Source organism: Akebia trifoliata, chromosome 13, assembly GCF_017979445.1.
Source record: "Akebia trifoliata isolate Shusen 1 chromosome 13, ASM1797944v1, whole genome shotgun sequence".
Taxonomy (NCBI): Eukaryota; Viridiplantae; Streptophyta; class Magnoliopsida; order Ranunculales; family Lardizabalaceae; genus Akebia; species Akebia trifoliata.
In genome coordinates this window covers 973,294-992,749 of record NC_141387.1, presented here as the reverse complement: position 1 = coordinate 992,749, position 19,456 = coordinate 973,294, and the positions used below count along the sequence as shown (strand labels likewise).

At 33.8% G+C, this 19,456-nt stretch overlaps 2 protein-coding genes across 3 annotated transcripts; one reads left to right on the top strand and one right to left on the bottom strand.

Moving 5' to 3' along the window:
• Nucleotides 1-5,916: 5,916 nt before the first annotated feature.
• TDT (tonoplast dicarboxylate transporter) lies at nt 5,917-10,234 on the top strand. Its single transcript, XM_086420342.1, has 6 exons — nt 5,917-6,478; nt 6,937-7,414; nt 8,119-8,162; nt 8,252-8,347; nt 9,362-9,872; nt 9,987-10,234. The coding sequence occupies exons 1-6, from the start codon at nt 6,035-6,037 to the stop codon at nt 10,052-10,054; spliced, it is 1,641 nt and encodes a 546-aa protein (XP_086276468.1). The 5' UTR covers nt 5,917-6,034; the 3' UTR covers nt 10,055-10,234.
• Nucleotides 10,235-11,750: 1,516 nt separating this feature from the next.
• EMB2761 (threonyl-tRNA synthetase, putative / threonine-tRNA ligase) lies at nt 11,751-16,863 on the bottom strand. 2 transcript variants are annotated; one of them, XM_086420340.1, is made up of 8 exons: nt 16,416-16,863; nt 15,446-15,592; nt 15,194-15,341; nt 14,497-14,750; nt 13,974-14,351; nt 13,226-13,534; nt 12,832-13,032; nt 11,751-12,296 (listed from the first exon to the last, which is right to left on the bottom strand). In XM_086420340.1, exons 1-8 carry the CDS (start codon nt 16,746-16,748, stop codon nt 12,036-12,038), a joined length of 2,031 nt encoding a protein of 676 aa, XP_086276466.1. In that variant the 5' UTR covers nt 16,749-16,863; the 3' UTR covers nt 11,751-12,035. The 2 variants fall into 2 exon arrangements, with proteins under 2 accessions (XP_086276466.1, XP_086276467.1); XM_086420341.1 differs by lacking the exon at nt 16,416-16,863 and having other exon boundaries at nt 15,194-15,374; nt 15,446-15,586.
• Between the last annotated feature and the right edge of the window lie 2,593 nt (nt 16,864-19,456).

Genomic DNA, 19,456 nt, shown 5'->3' with positions numbered 1-19,456 from the left:
GTTTGTTATTGCATTTTAAGGTTATTTTACATACAATTATTAAGGTTAATGATATTCAATGTATTTGGAAATATGGATTATGAGTAATGTTATACAATTATCCTTCTAATTTAAAGTCAATTAAAGATTATGAGTAATTAATTAAAAATTGGTTTAGGAATATTTAATTAAATTAATAAAATAAAGAAACTCTAAAAGAAAGGTTAGATCAGTCAAATCCAACCTATCAAATATAATAAATAAAATAAATTTAAATTATTTTTATGTCAATCTACTTAGTCAAAGCTAATACCCGTAGATCGGAAAATAAATCTGGTTTAACACACACAATAATTAAAAAGTATAATTCCTTTTTAAATGAACAAATATAGATATCTAAAATCAATTACTGGAATTAAGTATGATTTAATTTGACCTTATCTAAGATTAAACCATCAGAATTTTTGATGATTTAAAATAGACATTCAATACTTATAAACAAAAAGTAAATCAATTAAGAATATTAAAGCATGATAGATTTATAACAAATTCATTCATTATAGTTTGCTTCATCTTCATTGACCTCTTTAACGAAGGTTTAGCCAATAAATATTGCAAAATCAATCAAAGAAAAATTAAATAAAAAGGGAGAGTTGAGAAAAGAAGAATGTATCTTTATTGATCTTGGAAGCGAATTTGGCAGTCTCCTTACAAAATCGAACTTAAGAAAAGAACAGAAAAATAAAAATCATAATTCTCTAAACCTAATTCTAAATTATTCAAAGATTTTTCTATCTTCTCTTTTGAGTTATGGTTTGGTCCCCTATTTATAGAAAAACCAGATTAAGGTTTTTGAGGTTTCAACTAACTTTTTGAATTCGCACGATCTTGTAACTTGGTTTCAATCAAAAACTATTTTCCAACGCCAACATACTGTATGAATCTCGAGGCAATCCACTTTATATTCACTATACCACCATACCCAACCTGAGAGTCACAGTCCATGAGAGCCCATTGGGTTTGGGTCTTGGTCAGTTGATTTTGTTCGAATACTGGATCACAGTAAATGCTTCGAATTTCTCTGATTCATTTTTAGAAATTAAAGACTTCTTCTTATTACACGAAAATAATTGTAATTAGTGCAAAAATACAATTTTTATTGAAATCGATAATTATTATAAACTAATGATGAATTATATCTAATTAGGAGATTTGTTGTATAATTTATCCTATAAAGTCTATGTAATTAGGGCTCTAGAAACTACTTTATAAATCATTATCACATTTTCAAACCTAGATTTTGCTAGTCTCGAGCAAAAGTAAAGAAAAAACTAAAGTACAGACTACTTTTATAGGTTACACGACTGCATTTAACGATGCAATAAGCTTTTAACCCCTTAGATTACCTCTAGTGGACGAGTTAGACTTGTGAGGGTTTGTAGTGAATATACCTACAAAATTCTAATGCCAAATAAAAATATCAAAATCAAAATCAAACTATGTAAGGCGAACATGACGACATTTCATAAATCAGTCAAAGGTCTTTTATGTTTGAACAAAGTTCTAGGTTTTCATTCCTTAGTTTAGAAAATTCTAAAAATAATTTGAGTGCCTATGCAATTTTTTTTTATTTTAAAAATAATTTTTTTTTCAAAAACAATATTTCACCTCTTAACTACTAAGAATGGTCAGTTCTAACTAAATTATAACTTGAAACTAAGTATCTTGTCCGGAATTGTGAGAGATGTGGATGTTCACTTTAATACCTCTAAGAGATTTTATCTATGATATTCTAGTTTATTCACGTTTTTACCATAGAAGGTTGCCAAGTGGCGTGGATTTTAGGAGGATGGCAAGTATCTCTTTTTGGGAAGGGCAAGAAATCAATGGACCAAATGGATGGATTTTGGGTTAATGGGCTTTAATTTTAAATATACACTTGGGGTGCCAATAGCAATTTTCTTTTCCTTTTATAACTCATGAATTGGATTGTCTAATGTTTTCTTTTGTATGTCCAACCATTTGAACAATCATGTATATTTGTCCAATCCACTCTTAGGAGAGTATTTGTCTCGTCCTCATTCACACATGAAGAGATATTAACTATTGTAGTTAACCCATATGAGGTGGTTTGAATGATGTATTTCAAAGTGAAGCATTCAAAGATGGAGTGAAATATAAATAGGAGGTAGAATTATACACAATTGGATTCGGATCCTAGAGGAGCCTTGGTGATGCTCACTATCATGTTAAATGGCAAACTCCCTAGGTTTTAATGAGTCTTTATATGAGTTAATGGATACATCAAAATTGGCAATGAAAACTTATAGCTATGCCACTACGTACCCTTAGAACCCTGGATGTGAATAAGTCGTTGGGAAGTTAAGAGACCATTTATGTCTATGCCTTCTATTTTTTGATAGTCATATAGGTTGGAGGATCTTAAATACCTCATTGAAACTGAGATGACAACTAATGAGTGAGGCATGTGATGGGTGTTTCAAGATTAACAAGGATGGCTCATTATCTCCTTCTAGTTAATTTATTTCTCATTAATACTAAATAATTTAGTAATGATGTTGGCTTATATAAAGATAAGTGGTATGTAAAAGAACGTAGAATTTATAATTATTTGTTGTAAAAATATATTTCTAAATAAATTTAAGGTAAATATGATGATTAACTAAAGTAACCACCTTTGTTAATTGTCAGTTGTAATCTCCAACAAGGCAAACATTTCAAGTTGCAATACAATCAATGTACAACAATATAGAATTACATAAAAAAAAAAATCATTGATAACAAATCAATCAATTATTTATTAGTTTAGATATATAAATAAACAAAAGGATAAGAAAATGTTTTTAAATATAATCATATTAAGTTAGGGTTAGGGAAATCAATTCCTATGCCCAAGCCTAATCCAATTTGATTCTGTCAATTTTTTTGTCCAGACTCAAGCTAATAATTGTGCCCAAACCTGACCCAAGGTTGGGTTCAACGTAGCAAGTTCAGATTTGGTTTGCCCAAGTTTTGGCCCTACGATGAGTGATTGTTTACTCACAGCACCATGGCCGTATAACATGACGCAAATGTCAAAATGAATAGAGAGAAAATTTCTCAATCCTACCCACGTGTCCTTTGCCTAGGAATTTTAATTTTATGATTTCAAATTTTGATCATTGAGCCCACATGGATTATCATAACGACAATCTACCACCACAACCCTCCAGATTTCATCAAATTTTAATTTTTTCGAGTTTGATCCAAGGTGTTGAAAATGGACAATTGTCAAGTATCCAAATTTAAAATTAAAATTCAATGGTGAAAAATAACTCTATTTTTTTTTTAAATTTATTTTATCAAAATTCATAGAATTTCATCCTTTGTATCCTCGTGGCATCGGGTCATGTTTTTAAATGCCATAAGGTGATGTAATCAGGAAATTTTCTTTCTTCATGGCAGATATAACAAATAAATTTTCTCTCTTTTTTATTTTATCCTTTTAGCCACATGTTAAACGATTAGGGTGATCTTAGCAAAAAAAATCACTTCTACCTGTTTCCCTTCTAAAATAAGCAGCAGAAACAATCAACCATTTATTGATGTGTGTAAACTCCACTATAGATGTGGGTTCCATCAATTTTTTTTTCCTTTTGCTTGTTCTCACTCTTTCTGTTCCATGGACTCCTCTAGTCTCTCTTTCCTTCTCCCATTGGATTTAATTGGAGAGAATGAGGTGGAGTGATAAAAATGGAAGGGTAATTCTCACATTTGAAGAACTATTTAATTTTGGGATTGGTGTGATATATGTAAAAAAGAGTCCAGATCCAATACAGTCTCTTTCTTATACATTGGAAAGGTGTCTACATGTCATGTTGGGATTGAAGAACATACACATTGGACTGCATGCACAGCTTGGTTAGGAGTCCAATGTGATTTTACTTTTAGTGCCACATAAAAAAAAGAGTACTAATTTTATAACTCAACCTTACATGATAACTCAAAAACTCATTGACATGACATGCACAAGAACAATAGATTTTTTCCTCTTTGGAACACACAATTGCAATTGCACATATTTTATGGGGACATGTAGTTGTATATCCCGAGAGAAAATCTAAGATTCTTGTAGGTACATGTACATGTCAATTGAGTTTTTGAGTTACCCCTTTCATATTTTATGGGAACGGGACACCAATACATCCTTACAACTGGATAAAATTTTCCTCCCCCAATCAATATAAGTTGGACAGTCAATTTAACCACGTTGGACCAATGAAATAGTTGCATGTGGGCAGTTTTTTTTTTTTTTTCTAAATAAATAGAGGCCTTCTCCAATTATTTTGCACTCCTCAATTTCTACAAGATGCATCGAATGGATAATAATCTCAATGTCTCTTTTTTTCTGCAAGGTAATAATCTCAATGTCTCTATCATCATACATTGGAGGACAAGGACAGGAACCGACTTTAGGTGCATTATTGTCCTTCTTAAGCGACTCCTCGCCTCACACGTTTTTTTTTTCATAAGTTCCTCACCTCACATTTTTTTATTTTTTTATTTTTTTATTTTTTTATTTTTTTTTTTTTTTTATAAGTTCCTCGCCTCACACGGTTTTTTTTTTTTTACAAGTTGATTTATAAAATGTTACTTTCTCTTTCATAGGTAGACCAATTTAACCCATGTACAGGATACTGATCATGATTAAAATTCAATTATAACGTGCTAATGCTCTTAGTCAACCCAATTTTTTTTAATAATAGTTAGAAAGCAAAGAGTTTCAATTTTGATCTCTTACTATGACGACTTTACTCCTTTATTTTTGTCTATTCAAAGCTTAGGTATCCAAAATACTGTTTTTCCATAAGAACTCTAAGCTGGGTCATTTATGTCATTTTCTATTAATCTTCATTCTTCTATTAATCTTTCTTAAAAGATTAATATAAAAAAATGATAAAAATAATCCATATTCAACTTCTTCTCGATCCATAGTTATCTAGAAAATTTGTGGTCATCTTGTAACTAAAAATCTCAAAGTTGAATATAATGTATGTTTAATTGCACATGAAAAATAGGGTGCAAAATCAATTGTCAAGAAAAAATATATTTTTCAAGTGTTTAATAGCATATGAAAATAAAAATTCATCTTTCACTCCAATAAAAAAATTCATCCATATTTTTCATCACCAATTCTTCATCACTCATATCTTTTTCTTTTCTATCACTACCATCATCAAACTAACCTCATCGTCACCATCATCGTCGTCGTTTTCGTCTTCACTATCTCCGATCACCTTCTCTCTCTCTCTTCTTCTTCTTCTCTTTCCCCATCTCTCACCTCCGTTACCACCACCACCACGTTCTCCCCACATCTTCTTCTTCCTCACTTACCTCGGTCGTCATCGCCACATCCTCCCCCTTCTCTCTTCCTCCTTATCTTCTTCTTCCTATCCCCCTCCTCTCATCTTCTTCCTCCTTCTCCTCATCCCATTCTTCTTCTTCTTTTTTCTCATATTTTTTTTCATGATTTTATCCAAGTAAAATCAAATAATGAAATTTAATTTTCTAATCCTATCTATTTTTTACTACTATTTTTTCATGAATTTTAAATTTTATAGAAAGTCATTTTTCATGTAATCAAACATATATGAAAAGAGATTTTGAAGTGGAAAAAAAATCAAGGTATTTTGGTCATTGTATGAATCTTTCACAGGAAATCATGGTCAAGAGACATGCCGTCAGTGCCGTCAGTTTGAAAAGTCTTGGGTTATCTCAAATATTGAGCAAAACCCATAATCTTATACCTAAACTACCCTTTAATATTATGAGGCTAAAATGGGAATTAATTAAAGGTCTTACCTCCAAGTTTCTACTTTGCACGTTTAGGCTATAAAATGGCAGTAAAAGTCTTACCTACTGGTGTATACTTGAGACGCTTCTTTCTTTATGAACTAAATCCAAAAACCACAGAAAAAATCATTTTGTCTTCCACTTCTCTCCCCAACTACAAAAATTGAATCTCTCTCATCTTCACCTCTGCAACTCTCCAAAAATGAATGATGATCACACATTAATTCATTCAACATCTTATGATTCCAAAACCCCATTTCTTCTTCCTCTCCATCAAGACTCCATTCAAGGATCACAAAGCTTCAACTCAACTCTTAGATCAATTTTCACCTACAACAATTTTTTCATTCTCTTAGGGCCCCTATCATGCACCATTATATGTCTTTGTGTCGAATTCAATGGCCCGAAGACGAGCCGAAACATGTTAGCCATACTTACATGGATCTTTGTGTGGTGGATTACTGAGGCCATACCTATGCCGGTTACCTCCATGTCTCCCCTTTTTCTATTTCCGCTCTTTGGGATTGCTTCAGCCGACGATGTTGCCAAAAATTATATGGATGATGTGATCGCTCTCGTCCTCGGAAGCTTTATACTGGCTCTTGCCATTGAACAGTACAACATACATAAAAGACTTGCCTTGAATGTGAGTTCCAATATTGAATTGTTCTTTTTCATTTTGTTTATTAGGATCATATCTTCTGTTAATTCAAATGTGTTCATATATCTACTTTGATTTATTTTCTATATATATTTCCTATTTAGGATTCTTTTAATCATCATAAATTAAATCTAATCCTAAATGATTTAATATCCAATATTCAAAAGTATATTTTTTTTTCAAAGAAAATACATCTAAAAAGCAACCATGTAACTATATTGTTGTAAATATGAATCTCAATAAAGATATTTGCAAAATTATACAAAGAGGCTAAAATTTATACATTTTGTTATTGTATTTTTAGGTTATTTTTGGAAAAATAAAAAATAAAAAATACATACAATTATTAAGGTTAATGATATTCAATGTATTTGGTTGGACCTTAGCATCTCGGACATAGAAATAGTCAAACATGTAAATAATACATAATTGTGGTCCTTCAGATAACTTTGATATTCTGTGGAGATCCTCTGAATCCACCACTATTGCTCCTCGGGATCTGTGCCACGACCGCATTTGTTAGTATGTGGATGCATAACACAACAACGGCGGTGATAATGATGCCGGTGGCCACCGGAATCTTACAACGATTCCCACAAGGTCCCGACCAATCGGAAATTATTAGAAAGTTCTGCAAAGGAGTGATTTTGGGAGTGATATATTCAGTGACGATCGGAGGGATGAGCACGTTGACGGGTACAGGTGTCAATCTTGTATTGGTGGGGATGTGGAAGAGTTACTTCCCTGAAGCAGAGCCCATTACCTTTGCTACTTGGTTCTTCTTTGGGTTCCCTTTGGCTTTACTCATATTAGTTTTCTGTTGGGGCATACTTTACTTGCTTTACTGCTCAAAAGGTTCTGGAGAAGCTCTTTCAACTTACTTGGACAAAGCCCATTTGAAAAGGGAGCTTGAATTGCTAGGTAGGCCCTTTTCCAATCATCAATAAGAGTAGATTAGGAAACTATGTAATACTCTGGATTATCTAACTGATGGGCCTGATTTATCTTAAATTTTCATCTTAGGTCTGCCCCATTTAGGACCCAATACATTGGACCTTAAAATTAGAACCAGAACCAAACCAAATTTAAGGTCAGTTTGATTCGGTTCGGTTCTAAGGGTTACCAATATTCTATAAGAACATATTTTTAATGGAAAAAAAATAAACATGAGATTTCATAAAATTATACATAAAAGACATTAGTTTATCCATAATAAAATCTTTAATCTATGTCCTAACTACTTAAATAATTTATAATACATTTATATACATAATATATTTATTTATTATTAATTACTTCAAGGGTTTGGTTCGATTCTTTACAAGCTTCATCCCAGAACCCAACCAAATTGATCAGTTCTCCATTTTCTTAACCTGGAACCAAACCGTAACTTGTTCCAAACTGAACCAAACCACCCCAAACCTATCGGTTCGGTTCTCAGTTGAACTAGACCAAGTTGGACCCCTACTAAAAATAGCCCATCGTTGATTTGATACTAGCTGGGGCCTTGAGATGATTCAAGGAATCTCTTAATTGGATTCCATCTCAAGACATAAAGATATTATGTTTGTGGATTGGATTGATTTGTGTGTGTGTGTGTGTGTTTGTGATGCTTGTCTGAGCAGGTCCCATGGCCTTTGCTGAAAAGATGGTGCTTATTCTGTTCTCGGTACGTCATGAAGTACATTAACATTGCCAAAAAGAACCTATAGTTTAGAGGATTTCATTAATTAATTTATTTATTTGTACTAATTGCAGATACTAATAGTTTTGTGGATGACAAGAAGCATAACAGATGATATTCCTGGTTGGGGGGATTTGTTCCAAGGACGTGTGGGTGATGGAAGTGCTAGTGTAAGTTTCCAATCATAGTTGTACACGTGGCATAAGGGATGGATTAGTTGCACACCACTAGTTGTTGTTTGCACTCTAATCTTTAAACCTCAATTTTAGTCTGCTAATTGCACTTCATTACGCTAATCTTATGATTATAGGGTTTATTCATCTTCACATGACTTCTTTTATGCCCGTGCTCTATTTTTCTTGTGATTGGTTTTGTTCGTGTTCTCTTTGGCACCAATTGAAGGCAATGGTTTTCTAATCTCTATTTAGGCTTTGTTTAGAAATTGATAAAAACTCATGCTTGGATCCTATTTCTTTGAATTTATTGATCATTGATCAGTCCGAAGTGTCGACATGAATTCCAATAAGTTTCTTAAGTCTCACAATGACTTTAAAATCGTCGAAACCAGTACTTCCTTGGTTTATCAATTGGATGTACATGGTGATTACAAGAGATTTGTGATGTTTGCACATAGATTAGACTATAAAAAAATGCTTATGTGGGCATGGTTGGAAAAGAAGAGGAAACATGTAGAGTTTAGTCCCACATCGGACACAAATTGCATTGTCGCTCTCTGATCCTAGGCTTCTCCACTCATTGCCAATTGGTTTTGGGTAGGACCCCTAAATTTATCATGGTATCAAAGCAGGCCTTTCTCTTCTCCACGTCACCCAATTCATATCTCCATATGCTTTGACCCAGTTCGGCCCACACGTGCAGGGACATGTTGAGTTTAATCCCACATTTGACACAAATTGCCTTGTCTCTCTCCTAATAAGATTCTCGGCCTCTCCACTCATAGCCAATTGGTTTTGAGTTGGACCCTCAAATTTATCAAAACGAAATGCAATATTTTTTTCTATTATTTTTTAGTGTAATCATCCAAATGGAGTGCAAATGAGAATTTTTTTAAGTGGTGGGATGCAATTAGTAAGTGGTGGTGTGCAATTAGTCATTCCGTGGCATAATCATGTTGTATAACCTTACTCAAGTGGTAGTTAATTCAATTGATTTCTTCTGTGTAGGTGATGATGGCAACCTTGTTATTTGTAATACCAAATAAGCAACATAAGGGAGAGAAACTGATGGATTGGAACAAATGCAAGAAAATCCCATGGGGCGTCATACTGCTACTAGGAGCTGGTTTCGCCATAGCCAATGGCGTGCGCACCAGCGGCCTTACAAGCATTCTATCTTCCAAGCTTGATTTCCTAGAGGAAGTCCCATACCTTGTACTTGCCCCTGCTGTTTGTCTCATAAGCGCGTTCATCACCGAGTTTACATCGAATAATGCCACCACAACGCTTGTAGTTCCACTCCTCATCCAAGTAGCCGAAACCATGCATGTGCACCCTCTCCACCTTATGGTTCCTGGAGCTATAGGAGCCCAATTCCCATTCTTGCTACCAACGAGCACGCCTTCTAATATTGTTGGATTTACAACGGGACATATCGATGTCAAAGATATGATCAAGACAGGGTTGCCACTTAAAATTGTTGGACTTGGTGCAATCACACTGTTGATGCCTACACTAGGTGAGTGTTCTATCTGGATCATACCATATATTACAAAGAATTTACCGAAGGGGTTCATCTGATACCTATTCTATTGTTTTTTTTTTTTTCTCTTCGATTTCTTTGTGCTTGCAGGAGCTTTTGTTTTCGGGACAAATGGACCAGTGCAACCTCAAGCAAACTTCATTAGTACATCGAAGTAAATTCATTATCTTTTGGACAAATGAAGAAGTGCTGCATGCCCAAAAAGGTATCGAGCAGCCCTGTATTTTCTTCCTCAAAAAGAAATATACATCAATGGCTATTAAAACTTTTCTTGTTGATTGACTTGTAGATAGTGGCTCCTGTCTTAAATATTTTTGTGTAAATTTTTTTGTTTCCAATGTGTTACTCTTGAATATTTTTCTGAACATAATTTATTTCCCATTCGAGCAAAAAATCAATGATTAGATCATGCTGACCATCCAAAGAAAGGGTTTTCAATCATTTTCCTTATGGCCTGAATGCAACCCATCAGAAAATCTCGACTGTTAGCCGAAATGGCTTCACTGGAACAATATAAGAACCATAAAATAGACGTCAGATCATGTTAGGGAAATAACCATTTTACCTTTGTCATTCGAGATGAGTGAATGTGTATGAAATATAACAAAAATGGTCAAGGGAACACAAATGGTGGTCATCCCCTAAGGGACTAAGGGTATCTCATTTGTAATATCTTGTCATTGGGATATTGGGCTTCAACTCCCACCCTTTCGACTAAGCATCCTCACACGTCTTGTATGACAGTTGGATCCGATATACCGGGTGTGGGAGAGGGGTTATTCCACTGCATCTTAGGACATTCTAAAAGTAAAATAAAGAGAGTTGAGGAGGGTAGAAGAGGAAAATGGAAAAATGCAATACTTAAATAAAACTATCATACCCTACCTTTGGAAGCTCGTGCTCCTATTTTCTTCTGTTTTTTTTTATTTTTTACTCTTTTTTCAAGGTATTTTAATGAAGGTTTGAGAGGGGAAGAGAGAGTGAGGACTCGAGGTGTAGAGATGAGGGACGCTTAAGGGTATTTGAGCATAGGTTTTAGGCAAGAGAAGAAAGTGCCTCAACTCAAGTAAAGGCTTCTCTTTTATAGAATTTGGAAATAATTTTTAAAAACAAAGTAATCCAATCCTAAAAATAAACTGAAAAGACATGGGATTTGCTTGATTATCGTCAAATTAATGAGTTTTGGGCCACTTCGTTTATTTTGAACATGGCTGGGAATCCTTGAGCCTTTACGCTTTGTCACGTAAAATTTGGGGTGTCTACAGGCACCCTAACTTTTACTTATTACATTCCAAATAAAATAAATAAAAAATTAAGTCAATGGATGAGAATAAGTAAAAGTTGGGATGCCAATCGATTATCTTTCTCTTTTATTTATTTATTTATAAGATTTAAAGGTTTTCCCTGAGGCAGAGCTCATTAGCCTCTACTTATTCTCAATCACACTGTTGATGCCTACACTTGGTGAACGATCTATCTTTGATCATACCCTATTACAAAGAATTTAACAAATGGGTTCAACCGATACCTATTCCACCGTATTTTTATTTTTTTTTTCTTTCTTGGTGCTTGCAGGAGCTTTTGTTTTTGGAACAACTGGACCATGGACCAGTGCAACCTCAAACAAGCTTCATTACCACATCAAAGTAAATTCAGTATCTTTCAGTATGAGCAGCCCTGTATTTTCTTCCTCGATTGACTTGTAGATTGTGCCTCCTGTCTTAAATATTTTTGTGTATCCAAGCCCATGTGTTGCTCTTGAAGAGAACACAATTTTTTTTTATTGTTTCTATTGGCACCTCAACTTTTACTTATTACACCCCAATTTCTTAAAATATTTATCAACCCCCAAAATTAAAGATTAAAACAAACTCTTCAAACATTACAAAGGTTTGGCTCAAGTTATGCCAACCAATATATCATGTCAACCTCGACAACAAATTTAGTGAATTTTCTTGTGTTCTGAGTGTATATATCCTGTGAAAATGCCATAAAGCTGAACAGTAGACACCATTCGTGACAAGGCTTCTATGATTGTAACTTAATATGTGGTGTATACAATTGCTCAAGAAACAAATACCATGATGTGTCCTGCTAATTTGCAAGATCTCCATCAGTTTCCAACAAGATCTATCTGTTCTAAAATGGAGTTCTGTCTTCAATGGAAAGCTTAATTCTGCTCACAAAGTCATCAATGCTCATGGTTCCCAGCTCACCACCAAACCTAGATCTAACAGTAACACAATTAGTCTCAACTTCCTTGGGCCCCACAACTGCCATTAATGGAATTTTCTGTTTCTCTGCATTTCTTATAAGCTTCGGGAGGCGCTCACCATGGCATACTTCAGCTCGAATTTCGTTAGCTTTTAATCTGTTTGTCACCTCACTGCAGTACTCAAGCTGAAAAATGCAGACACATATGTGAGCTTCATGCAGAGAACCCGAATCCCAAGGATGTCAAGATATTCAACCTCTATGTTACCAAGTAAGGGACATGCCATTTGCACTTAAAGATGGCCTGTCGACATGGCAACGACATCCATCTTGAAGTGTTGGGTTAACATAGATCACCCTTCAAAAAAAGGTGAAAAAACAAAAACGGATGGAACTTTTGGTCAAGTTACATAACCAAATGCGGTTTTGAAAATTTACATACCCGGATAAATTTTACGGTGCTGTGAATTTACCTTTATACCTCTTTGATTTTAAAATATCAGTTGTGTAAATCAAAATAAAAATAAAACTCAAAGGAGTATAAAGTTAAATTCATTACAATATCTTTTTACACAAATGGTAAAATTTATCCAGATACTTAAAATATTTCAAAATCTTATTTGGTTACTTAATTTGACCAAAACTTGTCAGACTGCATAAAACACCCTCAAAAGAATCTGTAAGAAACTGAATATGCAGATGTGAAAGAAATTGTACACACCTGTGTGTCAGTGACGGGTATAACACGTGCTTGGATTGGAGAAAGCCACAATGGAAAGTCACCTGCATAATGCTCTATGAGGACCCCAAAAAAGCGCTCCAAGGATCCAAGCACTGCTCTATGGATCATGATAGGCCGCTTCTTTTCCGAGTTCGAGTCAACATAAGTCATGTCAAACCGCTGTGGCAAATTAAAATCAACCTGTTCATACAAGCGAAAGAGACATTGTTTTATGTTAGTCCGCTACATGATCCTCTTGCATTAGATGTAAAACAACACCTAGAACTTGCAAAAGAAAGAGTATTTATAGGAAAATAGTTCCATCATGGACAAAGATAATGCAAGCACGTAGAACTTTTAGTGTAATGGCACCTATTTTGAGTAGAGAACTTGCCTGTACAGTCGAGCATTGCCACTTTCTTCCAAGAGCATCTTCTATCTTGAGATCAATCTTAGGACCATAAAAGGCACCCCCACCTTCATCAATTTGGTACTCCCAACCCTTATCATCCAATGCATCTCTGAGGGCAGCTGTTGCTCTTTCCCATATATCATCGTCTCCTACTGCTTTCTCAGGCCTTGTGGAAAGGTTCACTTCGTACTTGTTAAAACCAAATCGCAGAAGGATCTCTTCTGTTAGATCCAGGACACCCCTGATTTCATCTTTGATCTGATTCTCCAAACAGAATATGTGTGCGTCATCCTGCATCAATGAACAGAAAGATATAGTTATCTGTAAACCTAGGTTCTGTAATCACAATCTCAAGTGTTTCACAGCCTAAAAATGGAGCTCCACACATGATCAAAAACAAAATGTAGTGGATGGGAGAATGTCAACACACCTCCGCTTGCATATGCACTTATGGTGAATACCTATGATGTAAGGCACTAAAAAAGGTATAGAGAGTGCTAGGCATATGCCTTTCTCAAGAACTCAGTGGATGAGTTGTACACCTCTCAAGATTTAAAGCTTTCTAACAAGGCTTGGGGAATCTAGGGAAAGCCCAGCCTTGAGGCTAAGCCTCAAACACCTTTTGGAACATGATTTGTAACAAACACATTACAAAAGTAGCACAAATCAACGTTTGCAACTCAACATAAATTCAATGTCCCACAATATAAATGGAGGGATGATAATATACCTGGGTGAAACCTCTAACACGGAAAAGACCATGCAGGCTTCCAGACAACTCGTATCTATATACTGTTCCCAACTCAGCGACTCTAATTGGAAAATCTCTGTAAGAATGCAGCTTCCGTTTGTAAACTAGAATATGGTAAGGGCAATTCATAGGTCGAAGTTGATAGAGTTCATCCTCAATCTCCATCTGATCATACATATTCTCTTTGTAGAAATCCAGGTGACCACTGGTCTTCCAGAGATGTGCCCTTGCCACATGTGGAGTGTACAGTAGATCATAACCATGTTGTATATGCATCCTTTTCCATGAATCTTCTATAATATGCCTAACAATGGCACCCTTTGGATGCCAAAAAACTAAGCCACCACCAGCTTCATCCTGAAAAAGAAAATATTTCATGACCAAGCTTGATTGTAATTATAGGATATAATAAAGATAAGGAGTCCACTTGGTAGATCAGTAGTAACAAAAGAGTACAATAAAGTTGAACGAATAGCAATATGAACATATGAAAATAACATACCTGTATAGAAAATAGATCAAGATCTTGACCAAGACGTCTGTGATCTCTGCGTTTTGCCTCCTCTTTAAAGTGAAGGTATGCTTTCAACTGTTCTTCAGTTTCCCAAGCTGTGCCATATATCCTTTGCAGCATTGGTTTAGTTTCATCACCTCTCCAGTAGGCCCCAGCAACTGACTCAAGCTCAACAGCTTTCTTGTTTATATTCCCAGTAGAATCAACATGGGGTCCCGCACAAAGATCCCACCATTCATTACCTGACAAACACAAAAGAAGATAATGAGAGAACGGAAGAAAATAAAATGAAGGAAACAATAAATTTCATCACAGAGATACGTTATCGTATGGTGAATGACCCCAGAACCAGAAAGCACAATTTACTCAAATTCATTACTGAAGTACTTTACTTCAATCAGTAACAACTAACGAGAAACTCCAGATAAGTTCAATTAATTGAACTAAAAACTAGGCAAAATGTCTAAAGATTTAAAGAAAGATGAATCATTAGATTCAAACTGGATAATTTTGAGCTAAACAACAACAATAATAAGGGATGAAATAATAAAAGTAAACAATAATCGCAAGAAAATAAGTTGTTGAATGATATGCAAGTCTAGGGTACAACTAATTAAATGCAGAATGCATGAAAATATACATGGACTTAATAGCACCAAAAGTGAAAGAAAGTAAGAAAACTGACCGATATGATAAATGGTAATAGGATCTTCTTTGATACTTTCCAAAATTTCCATTTTGTAAGGTTCGTTTATGGCCATTATTCTCTTCTCAGCTTCATCTCTGGAAACTTCTTCTTTTATTAGTGGTAAATTTCGATTGACTATGCGATCCTACAGATGATGTAAGAAATAAATTTCGTACCCCTGAAACCATAAGCTAATGAATATTTTCCCCATTATGGTCAAAAGGATAAAATTATTAAAGTTTTACTCACCATCTCCTTTTTAATTCTCTTCAAGTCTTTGTCTGTTAAAGGCTCAATATCAAAGTCATAATAAAACCCATTTTCTATCCATGGCCCAATGGTCACTTTCGCATCTGGGAAGAGTTTCTGAACAGCCATTGCCATTACATGTGCGCACTGCAATCATACACCAAAACATCTAGTCAAAAAATTGACTCAACAGTCTTATATTAATATGAGTTTTATTTTATTATAAGTATGACCCATTGCAACATATCTATATTTATTGGAGTGTGACATTAATCATGCATAATCTAGTAACAATCATACAAGCAATGAGATCAGCTTAGATCTCACAAATCCTATTTTCAAATAGAAATACTCAAAAACAAAGTTCTATGACTCCATTACCTCTCTTAGGCTAAGTTGCACTTACAAGTATCTACTATCACTTTAGGCTTCATAATAAGGTTGTGGGTATCCAATCCATTACTTCTTTGACGTTTACGTGTGACAGCAAATGCCATAAGATGCCAGCCAAATATCCAAGCTTCCAGGAAAAAGATGGGGCATCAAATGAATTTCACTGACCTTCAACTGAATTGAATTACAAATCATGCAGAATTTTACTAAACCGTTTGATAAAATTCACAATTTTTATCCCATATTGAATCAAATTTGTTAATTTGAATGCAAGTTCACTTTTTTCCATCAAATTCTTAACCAACATCCATCACCAAACAGAAATTGAGCAAGAAATTTTAGAAAAAATGAATTTTCCTGCGACATCAAATGAATTTTATAGACCTTCATCTGAATTGAATTATAAAACAAGCGAAATTTTACTAAATTGTTGATAAAATTCACAGTTTTTATCCAATATCGAATCAAATTTGTCAATTTGAATGCAAGTTTCCTTTTTTCCATTAAATTCTTAACCAACATCAATCAACAAGCATAAATTGAGCAACAAATTTTAGGAAGAAATACTTCATCTTACAGTGTGTCGAATTCTCAGCAAATTTTGGGACGTATCATTTGTGGGAAGAACGATTTTAACTTCCGGATCTTCCTTCGGTATCTTCTCTTTAGGTTCAATGACTGTCTCGGTTGAATCTGTGGCAACAGCCGAAGAGGTTGAGATCCCTCTACTGCTTCGATTCTTATTCGCGTAAACCCTAGTTAGGCAAATTGATTTTCTTCTCGAAATCGAGATGAAGAACTTTGGGAGAGATAAGTAGGGTTTTGTGATGGAGGGTTTGTTAGGGTTTGAGAGACGAAGAGAAGAAGCGAAAAGAGTATGTGAAGCTGCCATTCTTTGAAGAACGAACATGGTTTCGATCTCTCTCTAATTGTGCCTCTAAATGTGGCGAAAGTGTGTGGTGGAGCTTTGTTTCGAACAAAAATCTGATCGATCAGATAACGATGATTCAAACCAAGCTACCATACCAGTAGAACCTAACGAAACATAAGATTGGGAGCGGTCGGTCTGAAATCTGATAACCAAACCGTCCGGTTCATCGGTTCAGCCTAAACAATTGCCCTTTTGAAAATTGATATTAGCACACCAACTGTTACTTATGAGACATCAATCAATATGTACACAATTATTTAATTGGGATTTTTCCCAAAACGTGCCTAACTTATGTCCAAATTCCAGTTTCAATACACTGTTCATTTTAATTCCCAAAATATGTTTTTCCAGTGAATTTGTCATTTTTATAATCAACGATTTTGTTGATAAATTATCATTGAGATTAGGGGTGTCAATGGGTCAATTCTAGTTCGGTTCCTATGATATTTGGAAGCATAACTTTTATATTTTATCGGTTCTGGTTTCAATTTTAAAATAAATGGAACCGGACAGAAACCATTAAAAATCACAGGTTCCCATTAGTTTCCATTCTTAATAATCGAATGAGAAAAATTAGTTCAAAATCATTATAATAAAAAAATTCTTCTAAAAAATATCATATTATTTGTAAAGTATCAACTTAATAATAAGTTGTTCCACTAAAATGATTATTTATTGACTTTTATTTTCAAATATTAAAATGTATTTCCTGTACAAGTAATAAATTTAAAAAGAAATGACTCATTTTAAACTCAAAATATTTAGTTTATATGAAATTTGAAGAATTTTATATCATATATGTTAATTTTAAAATATAGGATTTTCTTGAATCACGTATAATGTAAAAATAATTAACAAAATAAATTGGTTCGAGTACCCATCGGATAGAACCTAATGGTTCCGGTTCCTATCGGTTCGGTTCCATATTAGACTCTACTCTAATCAATTCTAATAAAAAGGGAATCGGAACCGGAGTTTTCGATTTTAGTTCTAGTTCAATTCCGAGTAAATGGGTACCCATTGACACCCCTAATTGAGATCGTTGATAAGGTAAAATCATTGGTATTTTTCAACGAATGTGTAGATTATAAAAATGACGAATTCGCTGTAAAAACATGTTTTGAGAACTAAAATAAACAATATATAAAAATTGGAATTTTTTTGTATTCAATGCACAGAATAGAGACTCACTTTCACTTCAGGGTGTGCGATGTGAGGTCCAATATCGAGATGATTCACCTGAGTCAACTCAATATCGTTTAGTAACGATACGAATATATCATATATGGGGTGTCTCAACAATAACATCATCTCACGAAATAATCAAGATGTCTTAGACAATATTTGAAAAATCTTGGTCGAGTCAATAAAACTCGGCCGATTTAATAGAGATTAGGTAGATTTTGATTTAAATAATTAATTTTTTTAGAATTTAAATATTTATTATGTAAATAAAATATGATTTTATGACTAAACATCTTCTACTCTACCTTATTTTATTAAAAAATTATAATTATTTTAATTTAAATATGTGTAAATCAATCATTCTAAATTGAGCCAATATTTTGTATTATCCCATACAAATTGAGTCGTCCAAGACAACTCAATTTCGTCCATGGACGAGCAAGACGTCAAACTGAGTTTTGAAACCATGATAAGCGTAGGGATGGGAAGCAAGCTCCAATAAGACCAAAAATCTACATTAACAAGAAGAATTCCCAAGTCTCTCTTAAAATTGACCCAGAAAATAGGACATCTTATAGAAGTCTTAAATCCTTGGCTTACCTTTGTTTATCTCCCAAAAGAAATCATGCCATTTTTATTTTTTTGGCTGAGCAAATGCTGGCATTTCATGTGGAATTTATGAAATATTATATAATTATCTTTATGATAATAGTAATAATAAAATCAAGGAAACTACTGGTAATGCGATTCATAAATTTTGGATTTCAAGAGTATTATGTGATTGACATCAATAACAGATTTAAATTGGGGCTAGCTACTTGCCCCCACAAGAATTTTCGAAACCTATGAGGATACATGAGTTATTGTGACAAATAACAACATCAGATAAGAAAATCCGTCGCTATTGCCCCCAAAAAATTTTGTCCTTCAGTGGTTGCCCCTACAATTTTTTTTTTTTTTTCTCTTAGTTGCTACCATGAGAGCAAAATCCTGGCTTTGCCCCTAATTGACATGTACCAATCAAATTAGATTTTGAAAAAAAAAAACATTAATAAGAAAAATTATACTTTAAGATAATATCATTAATACTTAGGCCAATTACTTAATAAAATCTTTGATTATCAAAAAATTTAGACCAAAATTATTGTGGACTTCGATAAGTTGCATAAAGCCCACATGTGATAATACTATAATTTAGTTTGATATGCATCTTCACAGCTAGCCCATCAAAAATAAGAGTTACGAACAAAATTATTTGTTAAGATATCAAAATTTACGAATTATCATGCTACTTTAAACCAATCACATCTACCCATGTATATGTTTTAGAAAATAGATTTTATTTGGATTTTTCAAATGCCTTAATTTCTATTTTATATTAGTATTATACAACAAAAATAATAGATTCATTATTAGTAAATATTATTTGTACAGTAACATACATTAAAAAATAAAGATTTATTTTAATATCCCTAAAAACTAAATTGGTTACCACTAACAAT